General features: G+C 31.4%; 3 protein-coding genes across 3 annotated transcripts; all 3 read right to left on the minus strand.

Annotated features, from left to right (window-relative positions):
• Window positions 1-233: 233 nt before the first annotated feature.
• On the minus strand, window positions 234-1,104 carry LOC114414601 (auxin-induced protein X15-like). The gene has a single exon (XM_028378912.1). The coding sequence runs from the start codon at window positions 904-906 to the stop codon at window positions 556-558; it is 351 nt and encodes a 116-aa protein (XP_028234713.1). The 5' UTR covers window positions 907-1,104; the 3' UTR covers window positions 234-555.
• A 9,763-nt stretch (window positions 1,105-10,867) lies between these two features.
• Window positions 10,868-12,401, minus strand: LOC114414602. The gene is made up of 2 exons (XM_028378913.1): window positions 11,898-12,401; window positions 10,868-11,174 (listed from the first exon to the last, which is right to left on the minus strand). Exons 1-2 carry the CDS (start codon window positions 12,252-12,254, stop codon window positions 11,145-11,147), a joined length of 387 nt encoding a protein of 128 aa, XP_028234714.1. The 5' UTR covers window positions 12,255-12,401; the 3' UTR covers window positions 10,868-11,144.
• Window positions 12,402-14,375: 1,974 nt separating this feature from the next.
• LOC114414603 (zinc finger CCCH domain-containing protein 6-like) lies at window positions 14,376-19,799 on the minus strand. The gene is made up of 4 exons (XM_028378914.1): window positions 19,543-19,799; window positions 16,074-16,283; window positions 15,788-15,912; window positions 14,376-15,695 (listed from the first exon to the last, which is right to left on the minus strand). The coding sequence occupies exons 1-4, from the start codon at window positions 19,600-19,602 to the stop codon at window positions 14,867-14,869; spliced, it is 1,224 nt and encodes a 407-aa protein (XP_028234715.1). The 5' UTR covers window positions 19,603-19,799; the 3' UTR covers window positions 14,376-14,866.
• Window positions 19,800-19,908: the final 109 nt, after the last annotated feature.

Raw genomic sequence — 19,908 nt, forward strand, 5'->3', positions numbered from 1 at the left:
AAAATCACACTTAAAAAATTGACTTTTATTATTAGTAATATTATTATTTAAACCAATAATTGAGTTAAGAATTGGGACACCAAACACAGGGGAATGCAAGCTTCAGAACAGGTCAAAGACCCATCAACCATTATTTAGGTTGGTCGTTACTATCTTGGAAGGAAATGACTTAAATTGAGAAATCTGTCAAACTCACTAATGAAGCAAAAAAATTGTCGTTGAAAATGGAGAGAAGAGTGAAATAAGATGAGTAACTTAAAATACTTGATAAATGTGTACAGTACTTTGAAACTTAGGTCTGCTTTTCCTTCACGTGGGTTGATTGAGTTGATGCCATGATAACTCTCATTTGTCTTTCCATGATTGCATCGTGCGCGAAACGCACACGGAGAATCTATAATAATTGAATTTCCATCATTACTCCCCGGACAACACAATCAAAAATAAAAAAGAGTAATTTACAAAAGAATAAAAAGGTTGAATAAGATGAAGTCCGATTGAAGCCGGGACGACTGGGTGGACCACTTTGGCACCGCTTTGCCGTCTGCTCAGAATTCAGTGGAGTAGTGGTAGGGATTGAAGGTAGAAGTGGAGGTTGTTTCTAAGGGCGAGGTGGCAGTCGGAGCGTGAAATGAAGCGTAGTAGTTGTTCGAATAGCGCTTCGTCGCAGGGAATGGCGAGAAGGCCGTGGTTGGAGAACCCGTACTCTTCCTCCGCCTCAACCAGTAGCTTCTTGAACACGGGGTGGTTCAGGTACGTCGCGCGCACCACAAATCTCCTCGAGTTGGTGCCCACGCACACCGCCACATGTCCCGCTGGAACATCGGACGGTATTCGGTGGGCCTTGCTACGCCACCGCCGCAGCATTTGGCGGAGCCTGACGATGTTGAACTTTCCAAGAGACATTTTCCCCCCACAGCTACACTGACTATATTGCTAATTCCAGGGGGGGGGGGGGGGGGATTGGAAAGAGTGTGCTGCTCTTCTTTTATAATGGGAAGCTTCAAAATCTGCCCTTGCCCTTCCTCATAATTACCTGCATATTCACCATTAGTATGTAATCCATCTCAGATTCCCAGTTTTCTAATATATATATATAACTTTCAAGTCCAATCACATAAAGTCTTTTCTTTTTTTTTTCACCAGTATATAATAATAATTTTTACATATAAATTTAAATTATATCAAATATTCTCAAAAATTAAATAATAATTATTAAAATATTTGAATAATAATTATAATTTTTAAATTTTATATATTCTAAGAAAAAAAACCACACTAAATAAAATACAATTTTATAGAATTTAGTTAACATCATAATTTTTTATATAATGTTCAGAATTTGAAAAAAATTGTTTTTTTAAAAAAATTTATCTAACTTTAACAAAATAGTACTTTTGTCATTTCAGCATAAATTATATTATATTAATACTTATCATTGTCTTATTTGTTACCCCGTATATAAATAAAACTTATAATATTCTTATTTTATCATATTTTTATTTTGCTCTCCTGTCATATTGTGATTACCAAACCAGTGTTCTAAATTATATTTCTCAGAGTGAAATAAAATAAAAAGGGAGAAATGGCAAGCTGATATCATATTGTCGATCATATTCCTAGGAAATAGATAGCTCATTCTCCTGAAAATGATAGACTTGGTAATGTAAAGAAACACAAATATCTGTTCTGGATGCCTAAAAGGCTAAAATTGTTTGATCGAGTAGAAGGCCAAAACATGCATGACTGGACTGCTGTCTGTTTCTATTTAGTAATGTACAATCTGAGGAATTTCAGAAAAACATTCTCTCCGCTCACATTTTAACTCTGGATGAGGTCCTAGCCATGTAAAAGATAAATTAATATAATATATTTTTATTATAAGATAAAAATTAAAACTTCAAAGTTTCAAGTTTTTTTTTTACATGAGAGAGAATCCCTTCCTTACCGATAGGTGTGTCACAAAATCTTTGCACGGCTTTTTTTTATCTATTAAAATGGGGTAATTTATTTTAAAATAGCTAACTAATATATTTTTAAAATTTTCTGACAATTAAAAACTCTTGGAATTTTCTTTCACTAAACCAAAGTCAACTCTCAGAAATCTAACTTAAATTACTTATGTGTTTTTTTAAAAGTATACTATTCTGTTAATTTCAGGCAGTTAATTAATATGTATACCTTCCTTTATTACTTGTTTGAATCCAAACCTCATCACAACATTGCTTTTTAAGAGCAATTTCTAGTGCGAGAACAATATAAGTTATAGCGATCAAAGAGAAAATCTTGAAATTTTGATTAAATTTTGGATGACTAAGTGAAAAAAAGAGGAATGTGCGCAAATGGAATACTGAACATTCATCAATCCAATCTTGCTTCATACTATCATACTGTTTGTGAGAGGGTTTTTTGGTCAAAATAGAAGCCATGGCAAAAAAAAAAAAAACAATAGGAAATCCAAAACTAGAATGGAAAGAAAAACACAGGCACATCACATCATCATACCCAAACTCCTTCCAAACATCATCAATCACACTAGATGCAAAAATTCAAAAAACATTCACTGAAAATAATAATCAAATGGTCTAGAGATTAATGAACGGGATCATCACTGCTTTCCAATATATAAGTTTATTGCTAGTGGGCAAGAAATAGTAGAGACTGGAGAGGGGGTATGCTTTTTTCTCTGAAGAAAAACGGATAGAGGATTATAAGAGAGAAAGATAAGGGAAAAAAAGTAAAAAGGGGAGGTATATCAATAAAAAAAAAAAGAGGAGGTAAAAATAACAAGTGCCTAATTTTTAAAAGTAAACCAATCCATTTATAAAAAGCCTCTTTAATTGCACGCCCAACTGCCAGTTTCATTTTCATCTTTACACCTTGAAGACGATATTTTAAAATTGCAAAGGACTGAAAGGACGTTCCCATTACACTGCGAAGGAAAGAAAACCAAGTAGCTTAGGGTCCATGCTTTACCATTGAGGTTAGGCTGACCCACTAATAAAATATGCTTTCTAGTTAAGGTCTCCTTAAAAAGAGCCTTAAGATGTTATTGGCAATAAAACACAAAATAATCTTAAATTGAAAGCTCTTCAAAGGAACCATTTTCCAATCTCCAAATCTGACTACACCACCCATGTGCAGAGATGCCCCCATTCAACCTTTTTTTATAATTCCCAAAAGAAACAGCCAAAAGCACCCTCCTAATTTCTCCACTGCCCATATTTTGAGCATCTTACCCAATCAGATTTTAACATGATCATTTCTTATTTTATGATCATTACAAACATAGAATGACGACACATGTCACTTAAGTGACCATTAAGATTAAAATTTTTCATTTTTCTTGTTTTGTTCTGGCTCTTATATATATATATATATATATAAAACATCACAAGGAGTACAAAATTGTGGTGCTTGCAGGTGAATAGAGTTAAGTGCGAAAAATTTCGGATTAGGATTTATGGGTCCACTTCGCATGTTTTGGTAAGTAGGGTGCATCCCCCCTAATTAAGGTTCCCGTTAGAATAATGTGACCATACAACCTCACTTATTAGGATATAAGGGTCATGGCATTTATTTGCGTAGTTCAATGTTTTATAACAACACACATATCTTAGCAAATCTATAAATTACGTTAAGAAAACATGAACGGGCAACAAATTTAAAATGTAATTTAATCTGTAGGTCACGAGTTATGTTCTATATATCCCGATAGTTTGTTGTTTACCTCATGGGCTTTCATAAAATTTGATTAAATTGGTTGGTGATGAGACAAAAACTGTAGGGAGATATGAAGAATATACGCTGGATTTCTGGAAGGGTATTTACGATGATACGCAAACAAGTCAGCGGTTATTTACGATAATCGACATTTAAACTACTTTTTATCATAAAGATTAAAAACATTAATATCAATAAATTTAATGAGTTGAATAATTTTATTATATAAATTATCTTTGTTGATTATTGAAAAAAAAATATGCACAATATTCAAAAGCCATCATGATTATTTTTAAGGATAAAATTGTAATAAAAATTCATTACAAATTTAAAATACCATACTTAATAATAATTTTTTGCGTGCTGAAACATTACTTATTTTGAAATGAGAGTATAAAATTTCAAAAAGCTGGTCAAAGTAAAGCAATTCAAAGTCTGGCATGCAACTAATAAGGTTGTAGATTTGACTCTTCATTTTTTTTCCAGATAAAATAAATATAAGTATCTCTTAATGTTCTTTGAATTTGAAGATTTTTCTTGGGTAAATTTTTTCAACTACATCTTCTCTCTCCTATCTTTTTTTAAATTATACAAGTTTGTAAAAAAAAATTCAATATACACTACATTTCTATGTTAACTGGGAAATTGGGTTTCACCACCCAGACTTCTAAAGAGACCTATTTTTTTAATTTAAGTTATTAAAATAATACAAATAAAAATTAAAAATTTTAATAATAAAAATTATTAAAATTGTCTAATAATATACTTGTTTTATTAAAAAAATTAATTTTTTTAAAAATAATTATTTTCTCCAATTTTTTATTATTATAATTTTTTAAGAGATATATATAGATAAAGAAAAATAAAAAAAATTGAGAAAATTATAGTATAATTTTTTAGTTACATGTATATATTTTTTAGCTAAATTTATGTTCACAAAAGATTTAACGTAATGTTACAATCCCATGATTGAGTGAATATGAGGTTAAACACTTACCGTGTTTTCACATTATTGGTGTCTCTGTTAATGTTGATCTCATGAATTATGTTTTACAACATATTTTACAGTCTACAATAACTATTTTGGTTTATTGTCACACGAATTAATCTGTCAAGAATATGAAAGAGATCAATGGGGTCCTGATCCAAGGAGAAAGGTGACCGTACTGAGATAGACGAAAACGAAAATGAACAATAGAAAAAAAAAACGTGAAATTTGTCGATAACATAACCATAACAGAATCAGTTGTTCCAATATACCTTCATCTTAAGTTTTTCATTGACCAAATATAATTTTTTAAGTATTTTATTTATAATGTAGTATAATGTTCTTCTATAAATAAGTTGTTAAACAAAAAGTATTATCATCTTTTTAAAAAATCTAATGACATAAAAAAACAAATTATATTCAGTAACATAATAATATTAAAAGTTTTAATTTTTTTACTAAAGCAAATATATTATTAGACAAAATTTATATTTAAAAAAAATGTTCACCTACAAAATGTCTTATATAAATTAAATAATACAAGTAATTATATTTAATAATATTATTTTCTTATTAGAAAATTATTTTAATAAAAAAGTATTTTTAAAATCAATTAAAAATATATTTATATAATATAATATTTGTATTATTTTAAAAATTTAAACATATAAATTAATTAAAAAAAAGAGGCCCGTACAAAAGTCAGGATAGTGAACATAGAAATGTGGTGTATATAGGAATTTTTTTTACAAATTTATGTAATTTGATAAAAGATACAAAAAAAATAGTGTAGTTTGAGAAATTTTCCATTTTTCTTGTCTTTAAATAAGATGTAATTTCCTATTCCTATATTTTAATATTAAAAAAAACAAAAATGAAAGGGCTATATTAATGGAATGGATTTGTATGCACGAATTGATTGATCTTGGTCATTGAATCAACCAAAGGATTTATTGGAAGAAACTATTTTGGTCTCAAATATAAAAATATATATTTTACGTTAATTTAAAAAGTTAGTAATATTTAATTGTACTATCATCATTTAAAAAATACATTTTCCCTAAACTAACATTCTATGAAACTTGCTATAAAAAATAAAAGAGAGTCATTATAAATAAATAAAAAAGAAACAATTACTATGATTTATATATAAATACTCCTCTATCTAGTTATGACAAATAATTTTGTATTCACAAATACGATTTGAACTCATTTATCCGTTCTAATCCGAATATTAGTCAAACTTTTTAAGCAAGATGATAATGAAAATGAATATCAAATTATACCCATTCTTGTTCCCTCACCAATATATTTTTTATAATTTTTTCTCACAACATAATATATATATATATATATATATATATATATATATATATATATTATTAAATTTTTGAATATATAAATCAATTAGTTTAATATTTAAATAATTAAATAATAAACTTAAAAATATATATTTAACTAAAAATATAATTGAATTCTTAATTTTTTATTTTAATTTTTTTTGTTATTCATTATATTTATATAATGTTTGAATTAAAATATAATTAAAAAATTAATATATAATTTGTTTAAAAATATATAAGTAAATTAAAATTTTTAAAAATGTAATAATCAATTATCCGCGAATATATTCTAACCCAAAAAATTTCAATGGAGATGTGGATGAATATTAAAATTTTAAGCTCACTTCTTTTATATGTAAACATGTATTTGTCCCGTCTTTTGTGAAGATGGGATGAGGAGAGTCAAATTCTTCATCAATACCTCTGATTGTCATTCCTACAAGTTTACTCTATTTCTTTAGTTATTTTAGCCTTTTATTTTATCTTGAAAATTATTTATTTTTGTTTTAGAATTTCAAAGTTCAATTAATATTTTTTTTTAAATATACTTTCATTTAATACCCACTGTTAGTATAATATCAAATATCAAAATATCAAATAAAAATATTTAGTCCAAATATAACATTATTTAACTTTCATTAAATATTTTTTAATCTACGTACGTACATTAATCTTATACAAATAAAAGAATAAGATGGTTCTGCGAGGGAAAAAAAAAAGATGGAAGGAGTGCTATCTAATTTATGAGAGGAAAGCAAAGGAGATTTTGTTTTATTATCTCATAAAACATGTGTTTCAAACTGGTGAATTGAATGAACGAAAAAGAAAAAAGAAAAACTGATGAATTGAATATCGTATGTCCTATCCATTGAAACTGATTTTGTTTTATTATACAAATTAGTGATTTGTCTTCGGGAGAAATGAGTTTTGTGGTGCATAATTTTTTTTTAAAATTTGCAACAAAAGCATAAAAAGTATAAAAAAATATATTAATTTTTTAAATTATGTTAAAAATATCAATTGAAAAATTAGAATTGGCGACCTATAATGTAAGTATCTTTACTTAGATCAACGCAGTATTATAGTGCGTACTACTGCACAGTATACTAGTATTCCCTAGATATATAGATGGCACATAGTAAGCTATTTTATTTTATACAATCATTAATTTATATTACTTTGGACTTACATGTCGCTCGCCATGCAAACGGCCTTTAGAGACCGCCATATCTGCTTCCATTTTCAAAATTGCGGCTACCATCTATTAATTCCACATTATTGTCCATGATTAAAATAGGGCAAAAAAGTTTGAATTTTAATCACCTTGATTCTTATTTATAATTATTAATAAAAATAATATTTTTTTAGCATATATATTTCATTGAATAATTTTATCTTTAAATTAATTTTTAAATTTCATTTTTTTTAACTTATATTAACTTTTCATTATTTTTATATTAATTATATTTAAATTTTATTTTATATTATTTAAAAAATTTAGAAAGACACGGAATGTCTTCCTTCCCAGTGAACTATAAATTAAATTGCATATCTGAATTTAACGAAAACAAAACTTGAGGATAAACTTGGCATTGTGAGATGCGTAAAATCTTCTGTCAGAAGCCGCCTCATTGATCCTTGCTTGCATGCACATGATTATAAGAAAAGAGAGATAATTTATATACACATGATTATATGAAAACAACAATTTTTGTTATATATATTTTAAAAATCATAGGTTATAAAAAGAATATTTAGTTAAAAATATTGATGAGAAGATCACGTATTAAAATAAAGCTTCCAAATGCATTCATGATTTGTTATACATACAAATTAAATTGATTATTTTTTAAAATTAATTATATTCAACAAAAAAAATTAAATTAACACTGAAAATAGATAAATAAGATTTGATTAGATTAGTTCAAAAACGATAATTTTTTTTAATTAATGTGTTATTATATTTGATTAGATTAGTTTAATTTTCAAATAAAAATTACATGTCATGATTGGATTAATTAGGTGATAGGGGACATCGGTGCATGTTATTCGCAAAATGTATTAGAACTTTTTTTTTTTCTATGACATTCGTGTATAATATTTATTAATTTTTTTAATAATTAATATTTGTCAAAAAATCTAATTATTTTTATTAGATCTGTTTTTTTAATATTTTTTTACCCACATGATTCAAACTCTATAATTTTATTTAAAAAGATGAAATTTAATTTCATTCATAACAACTGGTTATAATAGTTATATTACTAAAACTCAGTGGTAGTACAATAGTTATATAGGTTTGTTTAATAAAATAAAATAAGTGTGTCAAAATCGGCTGGAGTTCTATTTTTTTTTTAACAGTTTTAATTAGACTGGCCATAAAGGCCCAAACAATGACGTGACTAGTATTTGCTTCGTCTAGAAACCATTAACGATGCGCAATTGCTGACTAGTATTTTGATATCGCCTTCAGGCCAATGTCTTTCATTCAGTTGAGCGATTCGAGGTGGAGTTCCACTATACACGGAGATGAAGAATCTCGTCCCATTTACGTAACAGGATCTCTTTCGAAAGTTATTATGCAGGGGTCTGTTTTGCATGGAAGTTGCCAGTGCCATTGGCGATAAGTGGGAACCGCCATTGCCATTGGAAGTTTGAGTTCGTCTGCGATGCCGGGTCGAGAAAGGTCGAGGCTTTCGTAGCCGAGAAGGTCTTTTTCCATCTGGGCAAGTTTCTATTGGGACATACCTATCTCTCGGCGAATGAGGGAGAAGTTTTTGTGAAGAAGGTGTGCTCTTCTGAATCTGGCGGTTCCGTCGCCTATTTTCAGAGAGATGGAACCCATTTCTTTCTTCTCTTGGTATCTAACACAAAGGGGTGAGTGGAATTTGAAGAGTAAGGAGGAAGAAGAACAGAACACGAGACTCACTTGTGAAAAGAGGACACGTAGGGGAACATTTTTGTGCGTGTCTCGGTTGCGGTTGTGTTATCTTGTAAGTTGTAGCATGTCAACGTCATGCACAGAACACCAACCTGTTCACTGAAGGCGCTTTGTTTTGTTCCTGTCTTCTTTTCTAGTACACTATAAATTAATCATCAGGTATTTTCTCCAAACTCATTTATATATAAAAAAAAACTAGTGAACTCAATTATAACTACATTTTATTACTTTCTCTCTATTTAATGATTAATATCATTTAAAAAATAATTAATTGAGATTTTACTCCAATGACTAACTTTTATTCTTTTCCATGAAAGATACTCTTAAAAAATATTTTTTAAACATACTAATAAATATAATTAAATAATATAAATTAATTTTCTTAATTAATGAAAGAAAATAGGGTGGTCTAATTGCCCTTAAGTAAAAATGAGGTTAAATAATCTAATAAAATTATATAAAATTTTGTACATAAAAAATACTAAACAACTATGTATAATTTTATTGGATCATATGGAATATGGAGTTGTTTAACCCCATTTTTCGTTAGGATTATTATACAAAGCCTAATTGTAAATAGTTATAGCTGTCTCTCTTCTCTCCGATGGCTACGTGCATGATCAAACTACTTACAAATGTGCCAAGTAGAATTCCTTAACCCTGCACGTGGATGAGAGTGTCTTTTTTTTAATAAGCAATACTTTTTTTTTTTATCATATATAACACAATTTTAAAACGCCAAGTACTTATTTAGCAGAAAATAAAGGTCAAACACTAAAAAAAAACTCCCTTGTGCAATTTTAACAGATAAAATATTTACTGAAGTCCAATCTATACATATTCAGGCTCGAGACCGACAAATCCACTATTCAAAGACTCTGCAGTTAAGCAACAACTAGGTAGACCGTAGTGGGTTGGCGTACCACAAATGCTTTGTAAAGTTAATTATCTGTCGTTACATTGCATACTTTAGTTCCCAAGTATATATAGACCACCGTTGCAGGTAAACACAAATCACCAAAATTTATCTTCGTAGTGTTAGCAACAAACCTCCCAATCCTTTACATGCTCTCCATTGAAATTCGAAATGGGAAAACGTGATAAACGAGAAATCCCAATCCTTCCAAGTTGCAGAACAATCAACAATCAAACATGAGCAAGAGAAATCTCACCCCAAGGGAGAACACAAGCATTATTCTATTTAGATTTTAGAATAAATTCCTATTTTGCTCCATTAAAGATATACATTTTATCAATACTCAGTTCAACTCTTTACTTTTTAAGCCCTTTCGACAAGTCTAATTCAACATCATCCAGCTACTACGCTATTTTGATGCAGGGATCAAAATATTGAAAATCTAAAATTTGATAAATCAAATTAATAACAATCACTTATAAAGGACGCAATAGATTACAGCTGTATTGTTTAAGAACTAAAATAAATTTTAATGTAAAACCAAAGCAATTTGATCCATAGTTTGAAAAATAAAAGTATCATTATCATTCAAAAGGCCTAAATAGGAAGAAGCAGGTTGTACAGGGCAGCAGGATGCTAAAAAATTTGAAAACCAAGATAACAGTGGAGAGAACATCGAGTGCACTCGCCCACAATATACACAAAATCAATATTTGGCTAAATTGATTTTCAAACCACAAATCTTATAATTGGCGTATACATAGAAAATTCACAGACTCGTCTCTCTTCAAAAGAATAGCAAAAAAGTTGTTCCCAAAAATGATTTTCCTAAACCACTCGTTTAGGAATTAGAGCGCAACACTTACTCGTGCAGGAACAGCATCATGTAGTTGCTTCGCGTTAGCAGCCACAAGGAAAATTATATGGAAGTTTGTAGCAGTTAGGCAAGTAAGCAGTGCATGCAAACGGTAATTATCCTCTGGAAACCAAACTAAGCAAAAACAATCATGACAAGATTACAGTTTCAAAATTAGCAATTCAGAGCCTTACATTATTGTGCAACTCATACATAGTTATGCATTCAATAATTAAGTGCTGAAATACAGCAAGGTATGCAGCACCAACAGCAGGAATCAGATGCCATATCTCCCACCAAAAAGAAACAAGAGAAAGGGTGACAAAACCCAGAAGAATCCATAGCCGTTAATAAGCTCAACAATATTCAGCTATTGCCTATTGCTTCTTGTCTTCTGCTTTCCTTGGCTAAAAGAATGGGCACATAAAACACACAAATTAATTAAAATTGATATAGCTACAAGCCACGTTTTACAAAGCCAATGAGTATCGAAGACAGTTAATAAAACCATACTCAAACTCAACACTAAACCATATCACCGAGTTATCACATATACATTGTAGCTATACAGGCATAAGTACTAGCTTCGTTATAAAAAAGGAAATCCATCAAACAACACTGACAATGTATTTAGTATTTACTATTCATCTATCTGCATTCTACAACACAATTAATATAAAGCATACTAAGAATCCAGTCTATTGTATCATCCACAAAAATACCACATATTGCCTTATAGCACAACTCATGAATCCAAAAAATTCTCCATTGCAACTTATGATGCACACACACCTATAACCAGAACTAACAAAGCTAAGAACAATTTTCCGAACTACACCTTTTTAAATCATTACTACTCTTCCATCTTCAAAATCATACAAACTTAAATTTAATTCACTAGTGTGTCCAAGGTATCCACCACTCAATAGTAAAATTCTAATCTTTCGAGGTAAAGAGATCTATTTAACGGACCAATCTCTCTAAACAGATGTTCTTCCATACATAGACTTATGGCTCAAACTCCTAATCACATGCTTAAGGAACTGACGCTTACATTTGAAAGCCTAATCACATGCTTAAATATTACAGGCGAAGCAAATACAATTGAAAAAGAGAAAATGGAAACGCACTTTGGTAGGGGGTGCGATTTGCGAGAGCTCCTCGTCGGGGATGACAACGGGCCAGGGTTCCCCAGCTTCGCGGAACATCTGCTCCGTCTCGAGGTGCTGACCCTTTTCCAGAATCAAGTTTCGTATGCTCTGAGCCGGCGTCGCCGTCGCGTCGAACACTTCCTCAACGCCGTTAACGAACGTCACCGTTATCTGCGGCGCGCGCTCTTCCCTCACGCGCTTCACCTCCACTTCGCACGCCGGGTTCGACTCCTTCGCCTTCCGCGAGTTGCATTGCGCCAGAAACTCCATACACGACGCCGTTCGCGGGTCCAACGCGTTGAACTCGATTTTCACTCTCGACAAGAATTTCAACATTTTCCTGTAATGAACCCAAAAAGCTTAATCTTGAGATGGTGAAGAAAACTTAAGAAGAGAAACCGATACAACTTTCTGGGAGCGATGATGGGTTTAGGGTTTCGTATTTCCAGTTCTCTTTTTTTCATCCCTTCTTCATTTGTGGGATTTTACCATCTCTAATTAATAATTAACGTGATTAATATTAATATGAGAATTAATTATAGTTAATTCATGTTTTTTTTTTAATTTGTAGACTACAATAGGGTTTAACTATTTTTTATTTATATATATATATTTATGATTTGTTTTAAGTTTTTATGTAATTAAATTAATCTAAATATACATTGAATGTAAAGTTAAGAGAGTAAAATTGTTTGATTAATTAGATTTCTTTTTTTATTATTTAGTTATTTTTTAGTCTTCAAATATATTTTCTTATACAAATGAATAATTACCAAGCGTACATTAAGTTTTATAACGTGTGTGTCTAGGTTCAGTAAAAAAAAATGTGTATGTCTAGATTAATTGTACATAAAGAGTAAGAGAATTTATTATTTTTTATATTTTTATTATAAATTAATTAAAAAACATTTATAATTTTTTTGGCTTAATTTCATTTTTTTACACTCAACTTTTTAAACTCATGGATGATAAAAATTTTAAGTTTTTAAATTTTTTTAGATAAAATAGGTCAAATTAATTTATTAGAATAAATTCACCAAAATTTTAAAAATTGAGATAAAAATTACAATTAAGTCTAATTTTTTATTTTTAAAAATATGTCATCCATAATATTGGATTTTGTGTTCACTCGTAATAGATTCTTAATGGAGGTTGACACATTTGATCAAGTTTTCCTTTCATACTAATTACGATTTGGGGTTCTTAAAGATTCTTTTTATTGGTAGAAAATATATAAATTCTTACCAAGATTTATAATTTTCTTTAGCTTTGAAAAAAAAGAAGATAAACTTTGTGCTAATAACGAATCCCTCAAAAGAACGAACTGATGTTGTACTAAGTACTAACAACACTCAAGCTTGTGTCTGATTATATTCTCCATGTGACAACGCTATCATAGCTTTTGAGTATTTCAATTTCATAAAGTATAAGACAAGGACTCATAGCTCTCAAGCTCAACATGTCCAAAACATTTGATAGGTTTTAATGGTCTTTCCTCCAATAGCTTCTCAATCATATGGGTTTTCCCCCGATGTTTCATGGAAGTGGTAATGAAGTGTGTCAAAATTGTTTCTTTCTTTGTGATGCTTAATGGAAATCCACAAAAAGAGTTCAAGCCGCAAAGGAGTCTTAGGTAGGGAGATTCTCTTTATCTTTTGTGTGGAGACAGTTTCTACTATGATCTCAAAGTGTGTTCAATCAGGAGCTCTTCATGGAATCCAATTTGTCCACGAGCACCTACCATTTCACACTTATTCTTTACAGATGACATTGTTATATTTGGAGAGCAACAACAGAAGAAGCATTCCAATTAGCTAACATCTTGAGGAAGTATGAGGAAGCTTCAAGGCAGAGGATAAACTTCCACAAGTTAGAACTCTCATTCAGCTGAAATGTTCCCACTACCAGCAAAAATGAGCTCATACAACTTCTAAAAGTTAAGGCAATTGAGAGACATGACAACTACCTAGGATTACCCACTATGGTTGGTAGATTAAACACTGAAATCTTCAATTTTGTGAAGGAAATAGTGTGGAAGAAATTAAAGGGTTGAAAGAAAAAAAAAGCCTCTGTCAAGCCCAAACATACACTATGGGATGCTTTCAACTATCAGCTTCCATATGTAAAACCACATAAAGAGCATGACAACAAGATTTCATTAAGCGGGGGAGAAGATGCATTGGGGAAAGCTCACCAGATCCAACGTGATAGAGGAATTGGTTTCAGATCATTCACTTAGAGAATTCTCTTATAACTATAGTGATGAGGGCTAAATATTTTCATAAGACTCACCCCTGAAGCCTAAAAAGGATACAACCCTAGTTATGTTTGGAGTAATATCATGTCAACAAAGGAAATAATTGAGGACTTGAGGCAGGGGTTTTGTGGCAAATTGGAAATGGCCAACAAGTGAGTGTCTTGAAAGACAAATGGATCCCAGATGCTGTAGATAATATGCTACGTCATGATCTTAAAGTGCAAACTTTTCTTGTATTCTTCCCATTATTTCCAGTAATAGCGTCAAGGAAGATTAAATTGCACAAAAATGTAAATTATATTGCCAGAATGTAAAAAAAATACATCATCCAACTGGTTGTACCTGCATTCAGTCTCCATCTAAAATCACAATCATGAAAGATGGACCAAGAAAAGCAACAACTTTGGCAGATTCTTAAACAAGGGAAGAAAATAAAGAGGAGCCTTTCAGTCAAAAATAATATGTGTAGCATTTAAAATAAGTAGCAAACAAGGCTCACAACAATTATTCATTAAATTAAATGCTAACTTAAGCGCATCAAACACATGATATAAACTTGCATTCAGTCGTCCCCGTTAAAATTAACGACAATCAAAACCACCAGCCAACAGAGTTCATTTTAACTGCTAATCTCATGATCCATTTTGATCCTCTTTGAACTTTGTATCCCTGACACGGTATTACCCCGTGGTTAAAATGATGCATCATGATGGTAGTCACAGTTAGCTCCCTTCCGACATCCTTTAGAAGTGTTGAAAAAGATACAAGGCTTCATTATCTTTGGTTTTGATACTTTACCTCTATGATTGTAGGAGGTTGTCTCATAGTTTGTTGCTGACTGAGGAATCTGACGTTTACTGGAGTATGGAAGTGTTTCTTGTTTATCTCCTCCATGTTGTTGAATTAAGCTCTTATAGTAGTTTACATTTCTTGCAGGAGGGACCTCAATGGAAGAAGAAACAATAGCTGAACTCATTGCAGGCCTAGGAGGCCATTGGGTAGTAATAGGTTCCACCAGACCTCCAATTGGGGGAGCATAGGAAGAAGTGCCTGAAAAAACAACCGATGAAGGTGTAGTGGTTTCTCCTTGAATAGGAATCGATGGATTTGAAAAGGCCGCCAAGGATGACCCCGCATTATGTACATATTGTGAATTATTAGCAGCTCTATAATCTCTAACCAACTTCACGATCACTTCTGGATTGTTGAGAATATGATTAACTGATTCATGGTCAATAAAATTTCCATGTTCATTTCTCTTCACAAGGCTAGTTAAAGCAACAAATGCAGCAGCAACTACATCAGATGCAAGACCACAAGCTAACTGCATACTTGTAGCAGAGTTTGAATCCTTAAGAATACCAGGAGCTAATTGAAGAGATTGTGAAACATCAAATGGTTTCAAGGAATCCATTAATGCTTTTGCTGCTGCTTCTTCTTCTTCAATTGGTGTTATTGGTATCAAAGCAGTTTGATCATCCATGCAATGGGACTCTTCAACATCCATTGAAACAGAAGGGCTGTATATAGGGGGGGAAATTCTCATATGACAAGAGTATGGAAACCAATAAAAAAAAAAAATTATAGTACAATGCAAAGAGAAGACACAAACTTTTGAGGAATGGAAGATATTCGAGGATAAATAGCTTCAAGTACTCTCATCTCCCTCTGAGGTTGATCCTCTACCTCTGTGCTTTCTTCCCCAACCGCTACTCGCCATGTGGGATTTACCTCAATCTGGGAGAATGACAAATTGAATAAGAAAGACGTAACATGGAAGACAAACTCATGCATTTCACCACTTTTTTATCTCTTACTTGCTTCCATCTATTTTGAAATATAGATAATACTGAAATCTACTGAGGGCATTGCTTAACAGGGAACTAACACAAAACTACCTTTGGAGGAGTAATCCATTTAATAACTGGTATTTGGGATAGCTTAATCTCGGACTGACTTTTAGCATGAGTTCCCTCAAATCCAGGAGGCAGAATGTCGTCAGAACCTGCTCCATCTGGATGCAACAGCAATGATGTCTTTGCTTGGACGTGGTCTTGAGAATTTAACCCAACCTGTGAAGGAGATTCCTCTGATAAGAATAGCCTAACCTGTTTAATGAAAAAGTATTAGTCTTTTGCCTTTTGGCGCTCTTCTAACATTTTTTTATAACCAATATTTAGGCAGAATAGTCTTCAGTGACTAACTATTAATTCTATCTACTCAATACAACCTCAAGTAGGTGATTATAAATTCACAAATACTTGAAGAATAAAGAAAATCATTTTATCCCTGAAGGGAATATATATATGTTAATCCAGCATGAGTTTATTGACCACAAAACACAAACACACAGAAAAGTTAAATACCACTCATAAAATATGATAACAATGAAAGATGTTTTGCACAAAATGAATATATGTCATCAGACAGATGTAATGATCACTTTCACTTATCACATACAAAAATCAATATTAGTCAGTATAATACACAATCAAGCAATTTGCAACATATTTCATCCAAGTATAATCTTTGATGATATAACGTGAATTGTTGTCACTAAAATAAAACACAAGTAGCTAAAATATTATGATGAAACAAATAGATGCAAGAGCATTCAACATGATTGCAATCATATCAGAAGCACGTTTCCATTCAAATTTATATATGCAATCAGAATGAAGGACTTAAAAGTTACTAAATTTGACATTCATAAGTTTCATCTAATAGGTACTTAAAGGCCGAGAACCAATATCTTCTATTCCTCAATATATTTTAAGATTTTCACAGCCCAGTGTAGGACTCAAAGAAAAACTGCATCAAGATTTTCCCCAGTCTGAAAAGAAACACTATCTAATAAAAACATAATTTACAATGTCGCCCAGCTACTAGGCCAGATAGTGATGCCTCTCATTAAAATTGGACATAGAGAGAAAGATTTGCGCACACGTGAGTCTGGCCTTCTTTCAATGACCCGTGTGCACAGAAACTTGGGTAACACCAAATTAAGATCCCTGATTTAGAAAGAATAACAGATTCTTAAATCCAAATGGCAAGCAGTAACATGGCAACCACACATAAGACCCATAAGGACACGTCTCAAAGCAATAACAAATACCAGGAATGATGTCCCCCTTTTTTTCACTTGTGCAATCGCAAAAGGCTAACAAAATAAATATAACATGTTTCAAAGTATCTTTCCAGATGGAAACTTGAGAGAATTTTAGGATGACCATTATAAACTAATTCAGAAAATAAATCACTAAAGGGTAACAAAACCAATCTATACCCACATATATGCACCATAAATTATTTCAATAATGTCTCGAAATATAATCTGCAAGAACAGTAGCACACACAATTGAACATATATTCAGACCATTCAAAATTAAGATCAGATCCAATTAAGGAAATTTTTCTTTTTCCTGAACCATCTAAAGCTTGTCAAAAGCAGAGGCATCCAGAAACAGGAACATCAAGCAGGGCCAATTATGCCCTTCTCCTCAAGAGTCCTAAGCCAATAGAATTTAATCCTATATGAAACGTTGTTTGTAATACATGATGAAAATGAAAGTATAAATGACACAATCTACAAAAAATTGAAAGGGGGTATATTAAAGAAAATAAAGAAATTGTCTAACTAGCTAATACAAGAGCATTCATTCTCCCCTAATAAATTCCGATTCAAGTAGTGTTTAAGTTGTTGAAATTTCTTCTCCCTGCATATAAAGTCTTCCACGTAACTTTACATTGAGTTAGAGATTGCAGTGGCTATTAACAACTTTTTCTAATCATACAACAACATAATGCTTATTCTTCAATGAAAGTGAACCAAAACATTCAATCAGTACTTTCACACACATTTTCATTTTTGAAAAAAAATACCAACAGCTCACAAATCAGATTTAGCCATCGAGCCCCAAGAATTTGTAGTTAACTTGGTGCGGGAAAACTTGACTATATATATATATATATATATATATATATTTCTGTCATAAAATCTTAGTAATTGCATTTTGCTCATTTCGTTATCACATTCTTCGGGACTTCTATTAGAGCTCTTCATGCAAAAGTAATTGCTAATTAATTTTTCGTGCATGTAATTCTCCAACATACTACAAGATTGTAAATTGCAGCCATGGTCATAGATGGACTTGCCATAGTCTCATTAACAATTCAAAATACAGGCCAAGACACATCGTTCAAATGATCTTTTTTGTATTGGTTGATGACCTTTTAACACCTACCAATAGCTTCAACTGAATGAAGTAGCAAGACAACATAGACCTTATCAGGAGTTTCAAGTGCCATGAAAAAATTAGCATCAAAACCACTATTGCCAAATAGGTTGTGTTAATTCCTTTGTATTTTGGAACCATACCTATTCTTTTCTTCTTCTTCAATTGGAACAATACCAGTTTAACTTTCATTAAAAACAAGTCAGGAAGAAAGTCCTCCAGGATTTATAATTTCAATTAGGGCCATTTCTCCCTTTGTCAAAACTACATTGCGACTTGGAAAGGTGAAAAACCCCAATTCACAGGCAGAACAAAGGCACATCAGATTGTAATCAGCTTCAAATTATCTTTTGGGCATTGGCTGATGACCTTACCAATACCTTCAAATAAATGAAGAAACAAGGCTGCATAGACCTTATCAGGAATTTTAAATGCCATGAGGAAATTATAGCCCAAAGCACTATTGCCAAATAAATTTCACTTTAGTTCCTTTGCTATTTTGGAACAATAGTTTTCTCTTCTTTCTTCTTCCATCATTTAAAAGCCTACTTTTAGGCATTTAATCTATGGTTAGTCAACTTTTATTCAAAACAAATTAGAAAGAAAGTCCTCCAGGGTCTACAAATTCAATTAGGGTTATTCCTTTCCTTGTATCTGTATTATCTTGGCTTGAAAGGAAAAACCCTCAATTCGCAAACAAAACTAGCAAGGACCGATCAGATTGTAATCAGTATTCAAGAAAGGTCGATGATGGAGTATCAACAAAGACAAGAACACAAAGTGAGGCTAATGGAAGACAAAAGGCAAGAATAAAAAAAAAAGTAGGGTTCATAAGAGAAGCGATTATAGGATAACTATCGGAATCGATCAAGTTGGGATTTGGCTACTAAAAGATGATAATTTTACCTGACAAAGATAAAATGCATGAATAAGTGATGTTAATGGAATACAAAAGGCATGAATAAAAAAAAATGAAAGACATAAGTGACAAAGATAAAAGGCATAAGTGAGGTTAATGGAAGACACAAGGCATGAATAAAAAAAAAAGTAGGGTTCATAAGAGGAGCGATTATAGGATAACTATCGGAATCGATCAAGTTGGGATTTGGCTACTAAAAGATGATAATTTTACCTGACAAAGATCTAAATCGGAGGCCCATGAAACTCGTTTCGATTTTTGCAATCGACGCATATTTAGGGTTCAATCGTTTTACGTCTTCAAAATGTGAGTATAGAGAAGAAAATATTGAAAATTTTTATAAGAGAGTAAAACCCTAATCGATGGCCCCTATTTATAACTTTAAAAGGGTTGTCCTCAATGTCACGTGTACACACACGCACACTCTCACATGTACACACACGTCCACTCGCATGAACCACGTCTATTATTGCATAAACCCCAATATTTGACCAAAATCATGATTTTGGTTAAAAGGAGTCAAGATCAAAGAACACATCTAAAGTTAAGAATTTTTTCATCTATCACAAGTGTAATGTA

The sequence above is a fragment of the Glycine soja genome, chromosome 6 (genome assembly GCF_004193775.1).
Source record: "Glycine soja cultivar W05 chromosome 6, ASM419377v2, whole genome shotgun sequence".
NCBI classification, from domain to species: Eukaryota; Viridiplantae; Streptophyta; class Magnoliopsida; order Fabales; family Fabaceae; genus Glycine; species Glycine soja.